The sequence below is a fragment of the Bos indicus x Bos taurus genome, chromosome 18, assembly GCF_003369695.1.
Source record: "Bos indicus x Bos taurus breed Angus x Brahman F1 hybrid chromosome 18, Bos_hybrid_MaternalHap_v2.0, whole genome shotgun sequence".
NCBI lineage: Eukaryota > Metazoa > Chordata > Mammalia > Artiodactyla > Bovidae > Bos > Bos indicus x Bos taurus.
This window is the reverse complement of record NC_040093.1, coordinates 22,658,662-22,676,674: the sequence shown is the minus strand read 5'-3', so window position 1 is coordinate 22,676,674 and position 18,013 is coordinate 22,658,662. Positions and strand designations below refer to the sequence as shown.

General features: G+C 41.5%; 1 protein-coding gene across 3 annotated transcripts in view; it reads left to right on the top strand.

The window, feature by feature from the left end:
* Nucleotides 1-97: 97 nt before the first annotated feature.
* The window catches only part of TDRD12 (tudor domain containing 12), a 76,056-nt gene continuing 58,140 nt past the window's right edge, over nucleotides 98-18,013 (top strand). For 2 of the 3 annotated variants that reach the window (XM_027516009.1, XM_027516008.1), the window contains exons 1-4: nucleotides 98-212; nucleotides 13,310-13,468; nucleotides 15,365-15,501; nucleotides 17,209-17,328. In XM_027516009.1, the coding sequence (XP_027371810.1) occupies nucleotides 189-212; nucleotides 13,310-13,468; nucleotides 15,365-15,501; nucleotides 17,209-17,328 (440 nt within the window). In that variant the 5' untranslated portion in view covers nucleotides 98-188. The remainder of the gene's footprint in view (nucleotides 213-13,309; nucleotides 13,469-15,364; nucleotides 15,502-17,208; nucleotides 17,329-18,013) is intronic. The other variant, XM_027516010.1, reaches the window with a different exon arrangement.

Genomic DNA, 18,013 nt, shown 5'->3' with positions numbered 1-18,013 from the left:
TTGGCTCGCGGGCTCCGCGGCGCTGACCCGGGAGGAGGCGCGGCCCCCCTCGGACGCCGGCCCTGCAGGTTTTCGCCTCCAAAGCTGGTGGCGAGGGAGTGGCGACATTGAGAGCAGGACTGGGGCGAGGCCGCGGCGGTGCGCGTCTCTCCAGAAGTCCGCCGGACGGCCGGCGAGGCGCGGGGAAGATGCTCCAGGTCCTCGTGCTTAAGGTGAGCGAGCGCGAAGCCCCGGGCCCGGCCATTCACCCGCTCCCGTGCAGGGGCCGCCCCGTGGGGACCCGCGCGAAGGGGTTCCGGATGGGCTCCTCCTGGACGCTTCACATTAACAACGGGAAATCTTCGTTCAGGGGTGCTCCGTGCAGTATTGGGGACGTACTTAATAAAGTTATTCGTTGTTTCTCCGAAATTCAGATTGAACTAGGTGTCTTGTATTCAGAACCTCGGGGGAGGGACGGAGTCTGACACCTTCTCCCACGCACCTGGTCCGGGATCCGCGCAGGGTGAGCCACCGTCCCCTCCGCCCCGCGTCCGCAGTGTGTAGACCTGTTCCTCTCCCCGGATGCGGGTCCTCTCCGGCGGGCCCCCATCCCGGTTGGACAGGGGACTCTGAAGCTGCAGGCTGTGGCCTAAGGTGATAGAAACAACTCTTCTGCTGGCTGAGTGTATGACTTAAGAACTGTCAGTGAAATCCACAAACAATGTCAAGAGTAGTTTTTCTGCTGCAGGGGCGTGCTTTGCCTACTGGAGGCTGGATTGAGATTGAAGCAGTAGCTGTCCAGGGACTTCTCACGACCAAAAGTGGACCAAGTGCCATGTAGTCTGGCATTTTTATGACGTTTTAAAATTAACATCTTAATTTTTATAACTGATGTTGAAAAGTGAACTTGACTAAAACATCTGAACTTATTATTCAAATACTGTATATACTAAGGGGAATTGAACATGAATTGATGATTAATGATGAGTCTTGGTACTGATGTTCTAAATGACACTTAACCCACTCCTGTTACTGAATGTGGGAAAAGACACACTCATTACATAGTTTCAGATAAATGAAGATAAAGGAAAACGACAGGTAGGAAAGATAAGTTACTATTCCTGAGAAATAATAACATACTTTAATTCAATTAAATCATATTAATTTAATGGTATGAGGTATTTCTCATGCCGGATAGCTAATTCTACTTGAGTAAAAGCAAAGTATTCGAGTTTAAATGGTAGAGGTGAGGAGAAGAAAGTGGACCAAAATTTTACAGATAATATTTTTCGAAGGGCTTCCCTGGTGCCTCAGACGGTAAAGAATCTGCCTGCAGTGTGGGAGATGTGGGTTCAGTACCTGGGTCTGGATTTATCTAATGGAAATTCTGTAGACATGCAGGGGGAAAAAAAACGTGATGACTGTGGGCAGCTTTGCCTATGGCGCTGGCGGGAAGCAGGAGGCCTTGACCTTGGTGTAAGAGGTGGATGGGATGACCCTGAGAGATGGGGTGACCCTGAGGGATGGGATGGGGAGGGAGGTGGGAGGGGGGGTTCAGGATGGGGAACACATGTAAACCCATGGCTGATTCATGTCAATGTATGGCAAAAACCACTACAATATTGTAACATAATTAGCCTCCAATTAAAATAAATTAATTGATTAAAAAAAAAAAAGAAAGAGGTGGAGGTGGCGGGAATTGTGAGCCCAGCCCAGAAAGTAAGCACAGGGACAAAGTTGCAGTTTGATGCAATTGTTCTGGCTGGTAAAACTGACCCTTTGTACATTTTTTAGGTTCTAGTAGCAGATTTTTTTTAGTTTATAGTATTTTATTAGTTTCAGGAGTGATTCTATATTTTTATAGATCATGTTCCATTAAAAGTTATTACAAAATAATGGCTGTAATTTCTTGTGCTGTACAAAATATCCTTGTTGCTTATGTATTTTACACATAGTAATTTGTGTCTCATCCTTTACTCCTATTTTGGCCCCACTTCCCTCTCCCGACTAGTAACAACTAGCTTGTTTCCTGTATCTGTGAGTCTGTTTTTCTTTAGTAGCAGATTAAAAAAAAAAAATTTAAACATTCTAGAAACTCCAAAGTATCTATGGTGCCTTAAAAATTTTTTTAATGTCTAAAATTTTTTAAAAACATCTTTCTCCAACGTGGTATTTTGAAGATTTTCAAATTCCTTGAAAACAGGTTACAAAAGCAATATTTGAGAATAACCATATACTCTATACCTAGCATCAACAGTTGTTAACATTTTTGCAGATTTTTGGTTAACATTTTTACACATACTTGCACATTTCTTTATGCATGCTAAGTCGCTTCAGTCATGTCTGACTCTTTGTGACCCTAGGGACTGCAGCCCACCAGGCTCCTCTGTCCATGGGATTCTCCAGGCAAGAATACTGGAGTGGGCTGCCATGTCCTGCTCCAGAGGATCTTTCCCACCCAGGGATCAAGCTCACGTCTCCTGCGACTCCTGTACTGCAGGCTTTACCACCGAGCCAATGGGGACGCCCATATTTCTTTATTTTATAGAATTGTTGACTTCTTTTATTGAACCATTTGAGAATTAGTTGTGAACTCTAAATACTTATGCATGTGTTTCTTAAGAAGACTTTCTCTTACATAACCATAGCATAATTATCAGACTTGAGAAATGTAATGTTGATACAATACTGCCTAATACATAGTCCATACTCAAATTTCTCCAGTTGTTCAGGTAATATATTTTATAACTTGTTTTCTCTGATCCAGGATCCAATAAAATTATACATTACATTTAGTTGCCATGACCTTTTAATCTCCTTTATTTAGGGTTAGTTCTCTGGCTTTTTTGTACCTTTGATGTCATTGAAACTTACAGAGTTACTCCTGCTAGGCTTTGCAAAATATCCTTCAAGTTGAATTTGTCTGTCAGTTTCCTCATGATGGTGTTCAGGTTGGACATTTTTAGTAGAAAATACTGCATAGGTGATGCCACATCAGAGGATAAGAAGTTATTTTTTATCATTAAAAAATCATTACTTTTGAGTAAAAATAATTTAAAAATGTAACTTTTTTATCAGGAAATACTTTAGACATATAAAAAAGCATAGAAACTATTATAAACACCTGGACATCTGCCACCTAGCTTTGCCAAATTTTAACATTTTGCCATATTTGCCTTGTATCTTTTTTACTCATAAAATGTTTTGTTTTTTTAATGTAGAGTTCTGTGGTATTTTGAAAAATGCATAGTCATGTAGTCACCACCATAATCAACATAGAGAACAGGTTCTTCACACTCTGAAATTGTCTTGTGCTCCTTTGTATCGTTCCTTTTCCCCACCTCTCGTCCTTGGCAACCACTGATCTGTCTTCTGTCCTTGTTAATTTTGCCTTTTTCAGAATGTCATAAAAATGGGATTGTACACATGGAATCACAGTGGTATGTAGCCTTTGAGTTTGGCTGCTTTGACTTACCGTAAGGCATTAGAGGCTTATCTACATTGTGGCACTTTTTAGGGTTGAGTAGTATTCTGTTGTATGGATAAATGACTGTTTATACCATCACCAGTTGAAGGCTTCTTGAGTTGTTTCTAAATCATGTTTCCATGTGCTTGTTTTTCCCATGCATCCGTCTTTTTTTGTCAAGTATCTGCTCAGATCTGCCCATTCTTCTGACATGGCGGTTTGTTTGCTTATTGACTTTGAAAAGTTCTTTACATATTCTGGATAAAGTTCTTTGGATATGTGACTTGTAAATATTGCCCCAGTTTGTGGCTTATCTCTTCATTCCTCTAACAATACCTTTCAAAGAGCTTTAAATTTAAAAGAAGGTTTAAATTCGGATTAAGTCCAGTTTATCAATTTTTGCTTATACAAATTGTACTTTTGGTGTTTTATCTAAGAAGTCTTTGCTTAACCCACAGTCACAAAGATTTCACCCCATGTATTCCTCAAAAAATTTTTATAGTCTTATATTTTACTTTTAGATAAATGATCCCTCGGAGTTAATTTTTATATACATTATGAGGAATGGATCAAGGTTCATTTTTTTTTGTATATATATCTAATTTTTTCAGCATCATTTGTTGAAAAAAACTACCCTTCTTCCATTAAATTGCCTTTGTGCCATTATTGAAAATCAGTTGAGCACATATATGTGATTCTGTTTCTGTTCTGTTGATTTATATATTTGTGAATTCTCCAGTACCACACAGTTCTGATTGCTGCAGCTTTATATTAAGCCTCAAAATCAGATAGTGTGAGTGTTCCAACTGTGTTGTTCTTTTTCAGAATTATAGGCGCTGTTCTAGTTCCACTGGCCTTTCAATAAGAATTTCAGAAATAGTTCATTGATTTCTTAACTCATTTTGAGGGGAAATCAGAATCTTAACATTCCATGGATACAGTGTATCTGCATTACAGGCCTTCTTTGATTTATTTCATCAGTGTTTTTTACCTTTTAGCATACAAATTTTGTTAGATTTCCTCCTAGGTAATTCCTGCTTTTTGGTGCTGTTGCAAATGGCACTGTTTTTTATATTTAAATTTCCAATTTTTAATGTAGACATACAGTTGTATTTATTATATGACCTTGTACCCCAAAACCTTGTTAAAGTCACTTATCAGTTCTAGTGTATTTTCTGTAGGCTCCTTATAATTTTCTCCATATATATTCTTATTGTGAATAGAGACACTTTTCTTTCTTCTTTTCTGATTTTCCTAACAATGTTTATTTTGTAATTATTTTTAGCTGTCCTGGGTCTTCATTGCTCATGGGCTTTTCTCTAGTTGCGGCGAGCAGAGGCTCCTCTAGTTGTGATGTGGTGGCTTCTTTTGTTGAGGAGCAGGGACTGTAGAGCACATGGGCTCAGTAGCTGTGGTACGTGAGCTTAGTTGCTCCGCGGGGTGCGGGATCCTCCCAGATCAGGGATCAAACCCATGTCGTCCGCACTGGCGGGTGAATTCTTCCCCACTGAGCCCCAGGGAAGCCCACATCTTTTTCTTGTCTTACTGTGGGACCTCCAGCACAATGTTACTGATTAGGCATGGTAAACACATAACTAATAAATTTTTGTTTTGTTTTAATTTTCAGTTCTAGAATTGCTGTTTTCCAAAGGTTTTTTTTTTTTTTTTAAGTTTTCTTTTCTTTTGTGAGATTCTTCTTCAAATAAAAAACAAAACCCTCTCTACAGCAGTCTTATCTTCTAAGTTTTTGAACATAGTATTATAATAGCTGCTTTTAAGTCTTGCCTGTACAACTTCAGGGGCTTCCTAGGTGGCACTAATGGTAAAGAACCAACCTACCAATGCAGGAGATGTGAGAGATGTGGGTTCAATCCCTGGGCTGGAAAGATCCTCTAGAGGAGGGCATGGCAATCAACTCCAGTATTCTTGCCTGGAGAATCCCATGGACAGAGGAGCCTAGAGGGCTATGGTCCATAGGGTGCAGAGAGTCAGACACAACTGAAGCGACTTAGCATACATGCATGCTGTTCACTTCACCATCTGGGCAGCCTTGGGTTCAATTTCTGTTCACTTCACCATCTGGGCAGTCTTGGGTTCAATTTCTGCTGTTTGCTTGGCCTTGCAGCACATGCTCCTTTTTTTGCTTGTCTAATATTGTTCATGCTACACTAGGGGTTGTGATAGAGAGCTGCTGTATCTCTTTGTCTTTGCTTTGGGAGGCTTGGATTACAGTACTTTGGAGACCTCTTAAGATGAGCTTAAGATGGCAGAGTAGAAGGACATGCTCTCATCTCCTCCTGTGAGAACTCCAAAATTGGAACTGCTAAACAACCATCAACAGGAGAATGTTGGATCCCACCAAAAAAAAGATACCCACATCCAGGGGCAAAGGAGGAGGCCCAACAAGACAGTCAGTTCAGTTCAGTCGCTCAGTCATGTCTGACTCTTTGCGACCCCATAAATCGCAGCACGCCAGGCCTCCCTGTCCATCACCAACTCCTGGAGTTCACCCAGACTCATGTGCATCGAGTTGGTGATGCCATCCAGCCATCTCATCCTCTGTCGTCCCCTTCTCCTCCTGCCCCCAACCCCTCCCAGCATCAGAGTCTTTTCCAATGAGTCAACTCTTCGCATGAGATAGCCAAAGTATTGGAGTTTCAGCCTCAGCATCGGTCCTTCCAATGAACACCCAGGACTGGTCTCCTTTAGAATGGACTGGTTGGATCTCCTTGCAGTCCAAGGGACTCTCAAGAGTCTTCTCCAACACCACAGTTCAAAAGCATAAATTCTTCGGCGCTCAGCCTTCTTCACAGTCCAACTCTCACATCCATACATGACCACTGGAAAAACCATAGCCTTGACTAGACGGACCTTTGCTGGCAAAGTAATATCTCTGCTTTTTAATATGCTATCTAGGTTAGTCATAACTTTCCTTCCAAGGAGTAAGAGTCTTTTAATTTCATGGCTGCAATCACCATCTGCAGTGATTTTGGAGCCCAGAAAAATAAAGTCTGACACTGTTTCCACTGTTTCCCCATCTATTTGCCACGAAGTGATGGGACCAGATGCCATGATCTTAGTTTTCTGAATGTTGAGCTTTAAGCCAACTTTTTCACTCTCCTCTTTCACTTTCATCAAGAGGCTTTTTAGTTCCTCTTCACTTTCTGCCATAAGGGTGGTATCATCTGCATATCTGAGGTTATTGATATTTCTCCTGGCAATCTTGATTCCAGCTTGTGCTTCTTCCAGCCCAGCATTTCTCATGATGTACTCTGCATAGAAGTTAAATAAGCAGGGTGACAATATACAACCTTGACGTACTCCTTTTCCTATTTGGAACCAGTCTGTTGTTCCATGTCCAGTTCTAACTGTTGCTTCCTGACCTGCATACAAATTTCTCAAGAGGCAGGTCAGGTGGTCTGGTATTCCCATCTCTTTCAGAATTTTCCACAGTTGATTGTGATCCACACAGTCAAAGGCTTTGGCATAGTCAAGACATTAGGAGGGGTGAAATCATGTTTAGAATCAAACCCCATACCCACCAGAGATGCTCGGAGGGCTCAAACAAAACCTTGTGTGCACTAGGACCCAGAGACCCCACAGAGACTGAGCCACACCTGCCTTTGAGTGTTTGAGTGTCTCCTGTGGAGGCACAGGTCAGCAGTGACTGCCACGGGGAGAGGGGCTCTGGCTGCAGCAGACATGGGAGGCACAGCGTGTGGCATAAATCCTCTTGGAGGAGGTTGCCATTAGCTCCACCATAGAGCCCCTCAGCAAATGACCCACAAACTGAAAAACAATTATACCAAAGAAGTTCTTGCACTGTTAGGAAAGTTCTAGGACCCACAACAGATTTCCCAACCTGTGGATCCTTCAAAGGGACTCAGAACCTCCAGGGAATTTGACTTTGAAGGCCAGTTGAATTTGATTACAGAACTACGACAGGACTGGGGAAACAGGCTCTTGGAGGGCACACACAAAACCTCGTGTGCACCAGGACCCAGGAAAAAGGAGCAGTGACCCCACAGGAAACTGAGCCAGACTTGCCTGTGAGTGTCCAGGAGTCTCTGGCGGAGACGTGTGTCTACAGTGGGCTGCTGCAGGGTCGTGGCACTGAATGCAACAGTCCTGGGAGCCTCGGCATGCTGGCATAAGTCCTTTTGAAGGAGGTCACCATTACAGCCATTACTCCTACCATAGTTTGGCCTCAGGCCAAACTAACAGGGAGGGAACACAGCCCCAGCCATGAACAGAAAATTGGATTAAAGATTTACTGATGAGTTCACTCATGTCTGACTCTTTCTGACCCCATGGACTGCAGCACGCCAGGCTTCCCTGTCCATCACCAACTCCCAGAGTTTACTCAGACTCATGTCCATTGAGTTGGTGATGCCATCCAACCATCTCATCTTCTGTCATCCCCTTCTCCTCCTGCCTTCAATCTTTCCCAGTATCGGGGTCTTTTCAAATGAGTCAATTCTTCGCCTCAGGTGGCCAAAGTATTGGAGTTTCAGCTTCAGCATCAGTCCTTCCAATGAATATTCAGGAGTGTTTCCTTTAGGATGGACTGGTTTGATTTCCTTGCTGTTCAAGGGACTTCTCAAGAGTCTTTTCCAACACCATTAGTTCAAAAGCATCAATTATTCAGCACTCAGCTTTCTTTATAGTCCAACTCTCACATCCATACATGACTACTGGAAAAACCATAGCTTTGACTAGATGGACCTTTGTTGGCAAAGTAATGTCTCTGCTTTTTAATATACTGTCTAGGTTGGTCATAATTTTTCTTCCAAGGAACAAGTGTCTTTTAATTTCATGGCTGTAGTCACCATGTACAATGATTTTGGAGCCCAAGCAAATAAAGTCTTGCACTGTTTCCATTGTTTTTCCATCTATTTGCCGTGAGGTGATGGGACCAGATGCCATGATCTTACTCTTCTGAATGTTGGATTTTAAGCCAACTTTTTCACTCTCCTCTTTCACTTTCATTGAAAGGCTCTTTAGTTCTTTTTTGCTTTCTGCCATAAGTGTGGTGCCATTTGCATATCTGAGGTTATTGATATTTCTCCCAGCAATCTTGATTCCAGCTTGTGCTTCATCCACCCCAGCATTTCTTATGATGTACTCTGCATATAAGTTAAATAAGCAGGGTAACAATATACAGCCTTGACGGACCCCATTCCCGATTTGGAACCAGTCTGTTGTTCCATGTCCAGTTCTAACTGTTGCTTCCTGACCTGCATACAGATTTCTCAGTAGGCAGGTCAGGTGGTCTGGTATTCCCATCTCTTGAAGACTTTTCCACAGTTTGTGGGATCCACACAGTCAAAGGCTTTGGCATAGTCAATAAAGCAGAAATAGATGTTTTTCTAGAACTCTGTTGCTTTTTTGATGATCCAACAGGTTTTGGCAATTTGATCTCTAGTTCTTCTGCCTTTTCCTTTTTTTTTTCATCTGCCTTTTCTAAATCCAGCTTGAACTCTGAAAGTTCACAGTTCACATACTGTTCAACTGGCTTGGACAATTTTGAGCATTACTTTGCTAGCGTGTGAGATGAGTGCAATTGTGCAGTAGTTTGAACATTATTTAGCATTACTGAGCATGGCCCCACCCATCAGAGCAAGACCCAGATTCCCCCACAGCCAGTCCCTCCTGTCAGAAAGCTTCCACAAGCCTCTTATCCTCTTTCATCAGAGGGCAGACAGAATGAAAACCACAATCACAGAAAACTAACCAGACTGATCACATGGACCACAGCCTTGTCTAACTCAATGAAACTATGAGCCATGCCGTGTAGGGCCACCCAGGACAGATGGGTCATGGTGGAGAGTTCTGACAAAACATGGTCCCTGGAGAAGGGAATAGTAAACCACTTTAGTATTCTTGCCTTGAGAACCCCATGAACAGTATGAAAAGGCAGAAAGACATGACACTGAAAGATGAACTCCCCAGGTCACTAGGTGCCCAGTGTGCTGCTGGAGAAGTGTGGAGAAGCAGCTCCAGAAGGAATGAAGAGGCGGAGCCAAAGCAGAAACAGCGCCCAGTTGTGAATGTGACTGATGATGGAAGTAAAGTCCGATGCTGTAAAAAACAATATTGCATAGGAACCTGGAATGTTAGGACCATGAACCAAGCTAAGTTGAAAATGGTCAAACAGGAGATGGCAAAAGTGAGCATAGACGTTTTAGGATCAATAAACTAAAATGGACTAGAATTTAATTCATATAACCATTATATCTACTGCTGTGGGCAAGAATCCCTTATTAGAAGTGGAGGATCCCTCATAGTCAACAGAAGAGTCCAAAATGCAGTACTTGGATGCAATCTCAAAAATGACAGAATGATCTCTATTTGTTTCCAAGGCAAACCATTCAATATCACAGTAATCCAAGTCTATGCCCCAACCACTAATGCCAAGGAAGCTGAAGTTGAACAGTTCTATGATGACCTACAAGACCTTCTAGAACTAACACCAAAAAAAGATGTCCTCTTCATCATAGGGTACTAGAATGCAAAAGTAGGATATCAAGAGATACCTAGAATAACAGGCAAGTTTGGCCTTGAAGTACAAAATGAAGCAGGGCAAAGCCTAACAGTTTTGCCAAGAGTGTGTCCTGGTCATAGCAAACACCCTCTGCCAACAGCACAAGAGACAACTTTACACATGGACCTCACCAGATGGTCAATACTGAAATCAGACTGATTGTGTTCTTTGCAGCTAAAGATGGAGAAGCTCTATACAGTCAGCAAAAACAAGGCTGGGAACTGACTGTGGCCAAGATCATGAACTCCTTACTACCAAATTCAGAGTTAACCTGAAGAAGGTAGGGAAAACCACTAGGCCATTCAGGTAGGACCTTAATCAAATCATTTATGATTATACAGTGGATGCGACAAATAGATTCAAGGAATTAGATCTAACAGAGTGCCTGAAGAACTATGGATGGAGGTTTGCAGCGTTGTACAGGGGGTGGTGATCAAACCATCCCCAAGAAAAAGAAATGCAAAAAGGCAAAATAGTTGTCTGAGGAGGCCTTACAAATAGCTGAGAAAAGAAGAGAAGTGAAAAGCAAAGGAGAAAAGGAAAGATATAAGCATCTGAATGCAGAGTTCCAAAGAATAGCAAGGAGAGATAAGAAAGCCTTCCTAAATAATCACTGCAAAGGAATAGAGGAAAACAGTAGAATGGGAAAGACTAGAAATCTCTTCAAGAAAATTAAAGATATCAAGGGAACATTTCATGCAAAGATGGGCATAATAAAGGACAGAAACAGTGTGGACCTAATAGAAGCAGAAGATATTAAGAAGAGGTGGCAAGAGTACACAGAACTATACAAAAAATATCTTAATGACCCAGGTAACCACGATGGTGTGATCACTCAGCTAGAGCCAGACATCCTGGAGTCTGAAGTCAAGTGGGCCTTAGGAAGCATCACTGCAAACAGAGCTAGTGGAGGTGATGGAATTCCAGTTGAGCTATTGCAAATCCTAAAAGATGATGCTGTTAAAGTGCTACACTCAATATGTCAGCTAATTTGGAAAACACAGCAGTGGCCACAGGACTGGAAAAGTTCAGTTTTTTCATTCCAGTCCCGAAGAAAGGCAATGCCAAAGAATGTTCAAACTACCATGCAGTTGCACTCATCTCACACGCTAGCAAAATAATGCTCAAAATTCTCCAAGCCAGACTTCAACAGTACATGAACCAAGAACTTCCATGTGTTCAAGCTAGATTCAGAAAAGGCAGAGGAACCAAGAGATCAAATTGCCAATATCTGTTGGATCATAGAAAAAGCAAGAGAATTACATAAAAACATCTACTTCTCCATTGAGTACACTAAAAGCCTCTGACTGTGTGGATCACAACAAACTTTGGAAAATTCTTTAAGAGATGGGAATATCAGACCGCCTTACCTGCCTCCTGAGAAACCTGTACTGCAGGTCAAGAAGTAACAGTTAGAACTGCACATGGAGCAATCAACTGGTTCAAAATTGGGAAAGGAATATGTCAAGGCTGTATATTGTCATCCTGCTTATTTAATTTATATGCAGAGTACATCATGCAAAATGCTGGGCTGCCTAAAGCTCAAGCTGGAGAAATATCAATAACCTCAGATATGCAGATGACACCACCCTTACGGCAGAAAGCGAAGAGGACTAAAGAGTCTCTTGATGAAAGTCAGAGAGGAGAGTGAAAAAGCTGGCTTAAAACTTAAACAAAGATCATGGCATCCAGTCCCATCACTTCATGGCAAATAGATGGGGAAACAAAACAGTGACAGACATTATTTTCTTGGGGTCCAAAATCATTGCAGATGGTGACTGTAGCCATGAAATTAAAAGACACTTGCTCCTTGGAAGAAAAGCTATGACAATCTAGACAGCATATTAAGAAGCAGAGACATTACTTTGCCAACAAAGGTCCATCTAGTCAAAGCTATGGTTTTCTAGTAGTCATGTATGGATGTAAGAGTTGGACTCTAAAGAAAGCTGGGCACTGAAGAATTGATGCTTTTGAACTGTGGTGTTGGAGAAGACTCTTGAGAGTCCCTTGGGCTGCAGGGAGATCAAACCAGTCAATCCTAAAAGAAATCAGTCCTGAATATTCATTGGAAGGACAGATGCTAAAGCTGAAACTCCAATACTTTGCTGCCTGAGGCGAAGAACTGACTCATTTGAAAAAGACCCTGATGCTGGGAAAGATTGAAGGTGGGAGGAAGAGGGGACAACAGAGGATGAGATGGTTGGATGATATCACTGACTCAATGGACATGAGTTTGAGCAAGCTCTGGGAGTTGGTGATGGACAGGGAAGCCTGGCATTCTGCAGTCCATGGGATGACAAAGTCGGACACTACTGAGCATCTGAACTGACTGACTGCTTTTCCCCTTGATGACAGAGCATGTTGTCTTTGTCCTGAAACATGGTCTTTATTTCTCAGGCCTAACACTGCAGGGGTTCTGTGAGGGAGCCTGAGGTGTTTACTGAGCCTCCTTAACTTGGTAGGACTCCTGCTCCAAACTCCATTTTCCTGTGATGGATGTCAAAGAGAATCAAAGCTTGTGGTTCTTCACTGACTCAGTTGTGTCTGAGTCTTTGCGACCCCATGGACTGCAGCATGCCAGGCTTCCCTGTCCTTCACTGTCTTTTTCTTTTATTTCATTTTATTTTCTCTTATTTTTCTTTTTCTCACAATTTCTTTTATTTTTCATCTAATGATGAAAATCTTATTTTTTAATGACACTAATAGATGATATCTATTCTTATTCTCTGAACAGAGAAGTCTGACTTTCATTCGTATCCCTTCTACCCCATTCTTGGCTTCCTCTGTAGGTAATAATTTGTATTTTTTTTTATTTGCCACCATTTGTTTCTTTGAAAATGAGCAGAATGTACACGCATTCATATTTTCTTCTCTTTCATACAAAAGAGATGGAATACTGAAAACATTGTCTTGAACCTTGCTTTTGTATTTTATTATGAATATTTTCAAAATACTGATCAAAGATTTTGGTCTTTGCTTTTTGAATCACAATAGACAATTTAAAATTACAAAAAATCAATAGAGTTACTTACATATTATTGGTTACGTGTTCTACATTTTTGTGTGTACATCTTTCATCTTTTTACCCAGTTTTATTGAAGTATAGTTGACATATCATGTTTTATAAGTTCAAGACATACAAGGTGATAATTTGATATATATTGAAGGTCTTTTATCTTCTGTCTAACCCTTTAAGACAGAGGTACTCATCAAGAATTTGTTAAAGCACTTAACTTTGAAACAGTTGCTGTGATTCTGAGGTTTTATAGTTCCACTTTTAAATGATGGATTGTTTTGTTTGTCTTTTGAAATTTTTACAGATTGAAGATCCAGGTTGCTTCTGGGTTGTTATAAAAGGGTGTAGTCCCTTTTTAGATCATGAAGTTGACTATCAAAAACTAAATAGTGCCATGAATGACTTCTATAACAGCCTGTGTCAAGATATAGAAATAAAACCACTAAAGTTGGAAGAAGGGCAGGTATGTATCTGAATGTGCTTTGAACACTGTGTCTTGAAATACTACTCGAAATATAGACTGTTTTGGCAGCTGAGTTGGTATTTCAGTTGCTTATAATTACTTTTTTGTATTAGGTTCTTTTGATTGCATAAGTCGGGCTAGTCACGAAAAGTAGCAGTTATATTAGGTTCACATGGGGCAACAGGAGATGGAGTGTCGTGTAAACCCAGTCATTGGGGCATGGTCCTGGGGCTGGGAACCAGAGGATTATTCTAGATCTATCACAGGGACCTTAGCAGAGAGAGCTTAGAATTTCCAGTCTGGTGCTGCAATGAACATTTGGGTACATGTATCTTTTCAAATTATGGTTTTCTCTGGATATAAGCCCAGCAGTGGGATTGCTGGATCATATGGTAGCTCTATTTTTAGTTTTTAGGGAGCCTCCATACTGTTCTCACAGTGGCTGTTACCATGTACATTCCCACCAACAGTGGGAGAGTTCCCTTTTCTCCACACCCTTTCCAGCATTTATTATCTTTAGATTTTTCAGAGATGGCTATTCTGACCAGTGTGAGGTGATATCTTTACTGTAGTTTTGACTTATATCTCTCTAATTGTTAGTGGTGGTGAGCATCTTTTCATGTGCTTTTTAAATCATCTATCTATATTCTTTGGAGAAATGTCTATTTAGATCTTCTCACTTTTTGATTGGATTGTTTGTTTTTTTGATATTGAGCTGCATGAGCTGTTTGTATATTTTGGAGATTAATCCCTCATCGGTTGCTTTGTTTGCAAATATTTTCTCCCATTCTGAGGGTCATCTTCTCATTTTGTTTATAGCTTCCCATAGCTCAGTTGGTAAAGAATCCGCCTGCAATGCAGGAGACCCTGGTTCACTTCCTGGGTCGGGAAGATCCATTGGAGAAGGGATAGGCTTTCCACTCTAGTATTCTTGGGCTTCCTTTGTGGCTCAGCTGGTAAAGAATCTGCCTGCAATATGGGAGACCTGGGTTTGATCCCTGGGTTGGGAAGATCTGGGGAAGAGAAGGGCTACCCACTCCAGTATTCTGGCCTGGAGAATTCCACGGACTGTATAGTTAATGGGGTTGCAAAGAGTCAGACACAGTGAGCAGCTTTCATTTTCACTTTTCTTTGCAAAAGCTTTTACGTTTAACTAGGTCTATTTGTTTGTTTTTATTTTTATTACTCTAGGAAGTGTATTAAAAAGATCTTGCTGTGTTTTATGTCAGAGACTGTTATGCCTATGTTCTCCTCCAAGAGTTTTATAGTGTCTGGTCTTACATTTAGGTCTTTAATCCATTCTGAGTTTGTTTTTGTGTATGGTGTTAGGGAGTGTTTTAATTTCATTCTTTTATGTGTAGCTGTCCAGTTTGGCCAGCATCACTTATTGAAGAGACTGTCTTTCCTCCACTGTAGAGTCTTATTTCTTTTGTCATGGATTAGGTGACTGTAGGTGCATGGATTTGTATCTGAACTCTCCATCCTGTTCCATTGATCTATATTCCTGTTTCTTTCTTTCTTTCTTTCTTTGGTGCCAGTACCATACTGTTTTGATGACTGGCTTTGTATAATTTGAAGTCAGGGAGCCTAATTCCTCCAGCTTTATTTTTCTTTCTTGACTTGGCTATTCATGGTCTTTTGTGTTTCCATGCAAATTGTAAAATTTTGTGTTCTAATTATGTGAAAAATGCCATTGGTAATTTGATAGGGATTGCACTGAATATGTAGTTTGCTTTGGGTAGTGTGGTCATTTTCACAATATTGATTCTTCCAATCCAAGAATGCGGTATATCTCTCCATCTGTTTGTGTCATCTTTGATTTCTTTTATCAGTATCTTATAGTTTTCTGAGTATGACTAGAGAATTTAATGCTCAAGTTTTCTTCTTATTTTGTAGGTTTGTGTGGTTTATTGTCAGGAACTAAAGTGCTGGTGCAGGGCAGTTATTAAGTCAATCGTGTCTTCAGCAGACCATTACCTCGCAGAGTGTTTCCTTGTGGATTTTGCCAGATACATTCCAGTGAAATCCAGAAAGTAAGTACATATTTATTTTGCTTTAGCTCTTTGGGGGGACAAATGTCAGTTTTGACGGAGAGTATTAATTTTCAAATAAAGGGATGAGAGGTCATAAACTGGAATTTTTTAGCTTCAAGAAGAGCAGATTGCAGGTTCCAGTTTTATGAGCAGTGAGTGTAAGAGCAGGTGGTTGGGATGAGGGATCAGCAGGCAGCTCCAGCCCTCCTTCCACCATCCTTCCTGGAAAGGGCAGGTGCTCTTGGCCAGCCGTTTGCCTGGCCTGGTGTGACCTGTCCCTGCTCAAGTGATGGAGTGGGTCCTTTAGGAAGCCCTTGCTTTACTACACAGAGGATGGTTTGCTGGCACGGCTCCAGATTACAGAGAGAAGGACATGTGTCCCTGCTTATCCCACTTAGCAGAGTGAGGGTGTGACTGTCACAGAGTGACCCTCGCAGATTCCAGGACCACGCACACATTGCAGTTCCCTAGAAAACACTCTCAGCAAGTCAGTCTTGGTGTTTTGGTAATTTTTTCATGATTCCTGCGCCAGTGTCAGCGGATGTCAGTTTAATAAATAATAAGTAAATGTGAGGACTCTTCTTCCGAAAGAGAAAGAACAGTCCCAGCTACAGGAGAGGCGACACCCTGACCGGGAGTCTGTACTAGGAGGCTGCTCCCACACGGGAGGCTGGCAAGTGTTCACGGGAGAGGCGATGCCTATCCGGCTTGTGCTTCTGCACCTTTATAACCATCAGTTCAGTTCAGTTCAGTCGTTCAGCTGAGTCCAGCTCTTTGCAATCCCATGGACTGCAACACGCCAGGCTTCCCTGTCCATCACCAACTCCCGGAGCTTACTCAAACTCATGTCCATCGAGTCGGTGATGCCATCCAACCATCTCATCCAGCCATCTCACTTTATAAGCCATACTGGTTATTAAAAATAACATGATAATTAACGGCGTGAGAGATTTCCTACTAGCATTTGGGTTTTTAAATTTAGTTTGTTTTTGGCAAGAGAATTATTTGATTAGAGCAAGGAAGCCTGGAGGGGTGGTTAGTGCCATCACTTTCTCTTAACTGTTTGAGACGAGGTGGCCAGGCTGCCCACACATGGCCCTGAGAACATGTTGATGTCGAAACTGTATGTGCAAATGCGCTATCATTTTCATGAAGGAGAATGGAAATAAAAATGTGCAACAACTTGGTTATCAAACTGCAGTCCATCAGCTCTTTTGTGCAGAGTTGACAAACAGTGATTCTGAAAACATCAGCTTATTTACAGAAAGTTAAAGGTAATTCTGGTTGTGGATTGAAACTGAAATTTTAAAATCTTAAATAAAATTTGCCTCCAGGTTTGTTCGTAATTACCCAGTGTTTCTCATTCTAAGGAGACAGTATTTTTCTAATCCCTCCCTGCCGCCATGCCATGAAATTTTAATGCCAAAGATTACTGAGTATCTTTTAGGTGCTGTATGTATTTATATACTACATGTATTTTTGTGCTTTATACATAGAGAAGTAAGGTTTTTTCCCTCTGCCCCCAAGAACCAGTTTTCACCTTGTTGGGCAACTGTCTCCAAGCATTTGCTGTTGGTGGTGGCTGTATTAGAATCAGATTTTGTGTGTTTTACATTAAGTATGTTAATTATATAGGTGGACTTTAAAGAAATATGTTATATATAATTTTTTTTTTAATCATGAAACTGTTTTTGTTTCACTGTTAAGCATCCGAGTTGCCATAGAAACTTTTATGCAGCTTCCCTACAGAGCAAAAAAATTCAGACTGTACTGCACAAAACCTGTCACATTGCACATTAACTTCTGTGAAGACAGTGCTGAAATTGTGTAAGTACAGCTTCTAATGTATGCTGAATCATTAGTAAAAGTCTTAAATTGAGTGTAGGAAGTTTATGTGAAATCAAGTCTTTATGAGAAGTGCCAGAACGATTTCAAAGGTCTCTTTGTCCTTCAGGAGGGATCTTCTGAATCAGCCTGTCAAACCTGGCCATGCAGCCATCTCCAGAGGCTGCAGTGTAGGGGGCTTTAGAGTAAGACCCAGGCTCTGTTTTTTTGTTTTGTTTTGTTTTACAAAAAAGAGCAAGTTAACTGTAAAGAGAAACATGGTTACATCGGATCATGAAACATTAGCGAAAAGTCCAGGCATCCTTCTCCAGCCCTGTTTCTTCCCTCCTGCCCTCCCTCCTGGGAAGCCTCTGTGACCTTTTCAGGCTCTGAATTGGCAGACCTTTGTTGGTGCTTTTATGCATATTCACATTTACTGAAAATTAGAATGCACTGTCTTATTGGCGAATTTACCAGCTGGCTTAGTATCTTATTGGTGTGGGTCCCAAGGCAGCTGCAAGAGTGATGCTCTCATCGGACCAGGGGGACTACAGGTGATGAGGGCCGGGGCTGTGGAGATGGGAGGGTCTCCACAGGCCTCACAAAGCATCGGTCATGGAGGCAGCTTCCAAGCTGAGAGAGAACTCAGAACGCAGTACCACCAGGCCATGCAATCTGAATCAGAACT